At 32.6% G+C, this 3,835-nt stretch overlaps 1 protein-coding gene across 1 annotated transcript; it reads right to left on the bottom strand.

The window, feature by feature from the left end:
• Positions 1 to 876: 876 nt before the first annotated feature.
• LOC106692083 (tektin-1) lies at positions 877 to 3,378 on the bottom strand (the record flags this gene model as incomplete). Its single annotated transcript, XM_067052484.1, has 3 exons — positions 877 to 1,095; positions 2,664 to 2,751; positions 3,160 to 3,378. Coding segments are annotated over 3 exons (526 nt in total), but the record flags the coding sequence as incomplete, so codon positions are not given.
• Positions 3,379 to 3,835: the final 457 nt, after the last annotated feature.

Raw genomic sequence — 3,835 nt, 5'->3', positions numbered from 1 at the left:
ATTTGAAAATATTTATTTATTTATAATTTCCCCCAAAAAAACGACAGGACTTTTTGAATGACCTGGTAGTAATGGATTTCAAATGATTCAAAACCAGGATTTTCAATTCTCATATTCAGTTTATAAATAACTGTCGCAATCAAGCCAGAGATTTTACTTGTTAGTTTTTTTTTTCTAATTATTCTTTTCTTGTAAAGTTTTCTGATGAAATGATTTGATAGACAATTCATAGGACTATTTCAAGCCAAGTTGTGGGCACACCTGGAGAAGATAATCAATTATTGAACATAATTATTCAAAATCTAACATCCCACAGCAGTGAGTCTATTTTTTTTTTTTTTACTAGGGCAAATAAATAATATATTTTTATAAAGAGCTGAAGTTTGATACCAAAGGTCTGCAAATGAAACAATTTAAAGTTTTCAAAAGAGTTAATTTTGTTTTTTCAACAGTTGGTTGTTATCCTCCTCCTGTTATCCCTTTTCTACTCCTCCGCCTCTTGGCCTTCCAGGAGTCTGATCTCTTTGCCCTAGGTTGAAATTGGCTGGATCCACTAACTTTTCCAGCCATACACAAAACTTTTGTAATGTGGATAGTTATGCTCAGTGACCAGCTGAGGGAAATCATTCTCCCAGAGAACATAGAGCCCAGTTTAGTCCTTTGTGTCTCAAACGCAGTGCAAACAACAATTATGTGCTCAGCAGTTTCCACCATGGTGGATCAACATCTGTCCTCATCCTCCTTAAAAAGCGAATAACCAGAAACACCAAGTATTAATATTAAAAAAATAATTTCTCGTTTATGGAACCATTAAAACAAGAGAATACAAAGTCAAGGAAAATTTATATGCTGTATAAATTATGCTGCATTTTCTACTTACTGTTCAGGAAATCTAGCAGCAGCTGCTCTAAATAAGATCGTGGGTGACTCATTTTTAAGGCTGATGTTTTCATTTGTCAAAATAAATGCTTCATTTCTATCAGACCAGTCACCTTCTAAACGTTCCTTCATTGACTTATTCGCTGCTTGTTGTTCGTCTATTTTTCTAATGGTGTTTGAAATAAGCATGTTTATTTCCGAAATCATTGCCGCTTCCTAGTCCAAAAAAAAAATAAAAATAATGAAATATATTACTATCATTAAATTCCAAAGCATTACTGCATTTAGAATGGTATGAATTACAATTTTCAAAATTGAAAATTCATGAACAATTGTTCCGTTAAGTTACCAACCAATCAAATATTTATGTACAAGCAAAAAAAAAAAGAGAATGAACCTGATTGAAAAAGGTAGGTATCAAAGCAAATAACCTTCTCTCTGATCACTGAGTAAAAGGAAATAAGTAATAAGAGAGTACACTTTCAAAACAGGTTAAAGTACTCAAATATATAGGCCAGATTAGCCAAATGGGCTAAGATGTCACTATTTTTCCTCTGTGTTTGTGAGGATCGTCAGCCTACTTGAGGCAACTCATACAAACCAAACTAAGGAGTGATGATCCTAATTCGTGTACTTTAACTAGGGAATCATGTTGTGGTCCATGGATAGTCTGCTTTAGAGAAAGAAATATAGGTCCTCAAGCTCCTGACCCTAGACATGTGGTCATTGTCCTTGAACCCAAGTTGAAGTATACAGAAAGGGCTGTGGTAAATCCTCCCCCCCCCCCCACAAAGGGACTTATTATGAGGCTATACGAAGTCTGCAGCTGCACTAAGGGAAAAATGATTCCTAGCAACATGAGTTTGGGTTATTCCCTTCAATGTTTTTGTGCTCCCACAAGCTATGATTTCTAAGAAGCCCACACCACACGTTGAAAGATCTTGGTGGTAGAGATGCAGTAATTAAGTAAAAAATGTTGGAACTAAAGACCAGAGCTAATTACACTTTACATCATTAGAAAAAATAATTTATTTGTGGTGATCCGATTTAACTGAAAACGGTAAAGATTATAGACATATTTTAAATTTAACCTATCAATCTTCCTAAAAAATGTTTAAGACAACATTTTGTAGATATCCAAGCCTTTCTTAACTTTTGCTAAAATTTCAGATCTTTTTATTTCTGTCAAATGATGATGTAGGGATTTCAACTTCTACCAAAAAGGTTTCACCGCCAACATTTTGGTTAAGACTGGTCTACACTGAGAATATTGAATAATTTACTAAGTGGGCTGGTTCAAGAAAATTTCTATTTTTTATTAATTCTTGTCTGGTCATTTTTGACAAAAGAGGATTTAGTCACAGGTAACCATGGTGGGAATGTCAAGTTTTCATTCTGTAGGACTGCCACAAAATAAAAGTTAACCCCCCTCCAACCCTCAGGCGAGATTCGAACTGGCACCGCTATAGTTATGAGACTGGTAATGCCTCAACTCTCTCAGCTACAAATGGCCCTTGGTTCAAGAATACTAATGGCCCCATCACCAGAAGAATATTTCTCATTTTTACCATTTCTACCAACGCACTCCTAAGTAGTAAGAGACCCCCTTCAAAACTACTTCCTTATTTCTCGCCCTACATCAAACCTCCATCCCTTGAGGAAAAGAAAAACAAATCTTTTTTAGAACCACACCAAAATAGCCAAATATTGGGCAAGTCTTATATGTTAAGATTCAAATTTTTTATAAAACTTGCAGTTTCTCTAAATAAAAAAAAGTTACTCACTTTGATTAATTCGTCTTCTACTTTGTCTCTTGCTAAATCATATCCATCCCTAAATCCCCTTCTTGTCAGACATTCTCCATTGATTGATCTGTACAGTAAAAAATTGTTTTTAAGTCTCACTTTATTAAAATAAATCGCTCAGTTGCTCCATGTTTCTAGAGTTTCATGAGCCATTTGAAGTGATGTGTCATTCTTTCATAAAAATGTATTTTATAAAAAAAAGTTAATTTATTACTCAGTAATTAACTTCAAATGTTTAAAATAGTTGAATACTGGATAGTTGGACTTACACTACTTTAGTATTCTATGGTTCATGCTATTCTCCCGAAACACAGGACTATTTTTGATGAAATTTAACAATTGTACCAGTATTTATAAAACCAATAGAAGACACTTTTTTATTCTCACTATCCAATGAAGTAATAGATTTTATCCCCAATTTTTTTATTAAAAACCTTAATCAATTAGAGAAAAAGATTATTTTTAAATATTTTACCTACAGAGTCCAAGGACATTTCTCGCTTGAATAGCGCGACGTTTCTGCATTCCAAGAAATCTTATTTCATTTATTAAAGCACTTAATTCTTGCTCGATTTCAGTTTTCCAACGAAGTAGTTCTGAAGAACGTTCTTTAAGCCTGTTTGTTGTAATTTCTTGAGTCTTGTCTGAAACTGCTGATATACTTTCTAATCCTCTTCGACTATTATAGTCCGCCCTTAAAGGAAATATGAAAACATCACCTTTATAATTAAGTACTTTTATTTTCCCAATTTCTCTGTTTATTAATGTTAGATAAATGTTTTTATACATTATTAACACACACAATTTTGATCCAAATATACTCTCAACATTTATTTTTAGAAATTCTCCAACGTTTCGGCCCTCAGGCTATTTTCAAGGAGGCAACCTACCATAACCATATTGATGTCATAGTCTTTAAAAATGTTTCTGCAGGCTAATTGCCCATGTCATATATAACTTTTTATATTTTAAATCTAAAACTTTTTCACATAAATAATTGTCTCTTATTTTTCAACTTACTAATATCATTTATATAAGTATCAGATATAAAATATAATATAAATGGTATTAGTAAGTATTGTGTTTTGTAAAAAACAAAACAAAAAGTTAGTTAAAAGAAATACTTCAATGAATAGATAAGTAATAGTAAT

This window comes from Halyomorpha halys, unplaced genomic scaffold (genome assembly GCF_000696795.3).
Source record: "Halyomorpha halys isolate HHAL.00 unplaced genomic scaffold, Hhal_1.1 Scaffold8291.1, whole genome shotgun sequence".
Taxonomy (NCBI): domain Eukaryota; kingdom Metazoa; phylum Arthropoda; class Insecta; order Hemiptera; family Pentatomidae; genus Halyomorpha; species Halyomorpha halys.
The sequence above is the reverse complement of the archived record's forward strand: the minus strand, read 5'-3'. Positions and strand labels throughout refer to the sequence as shown.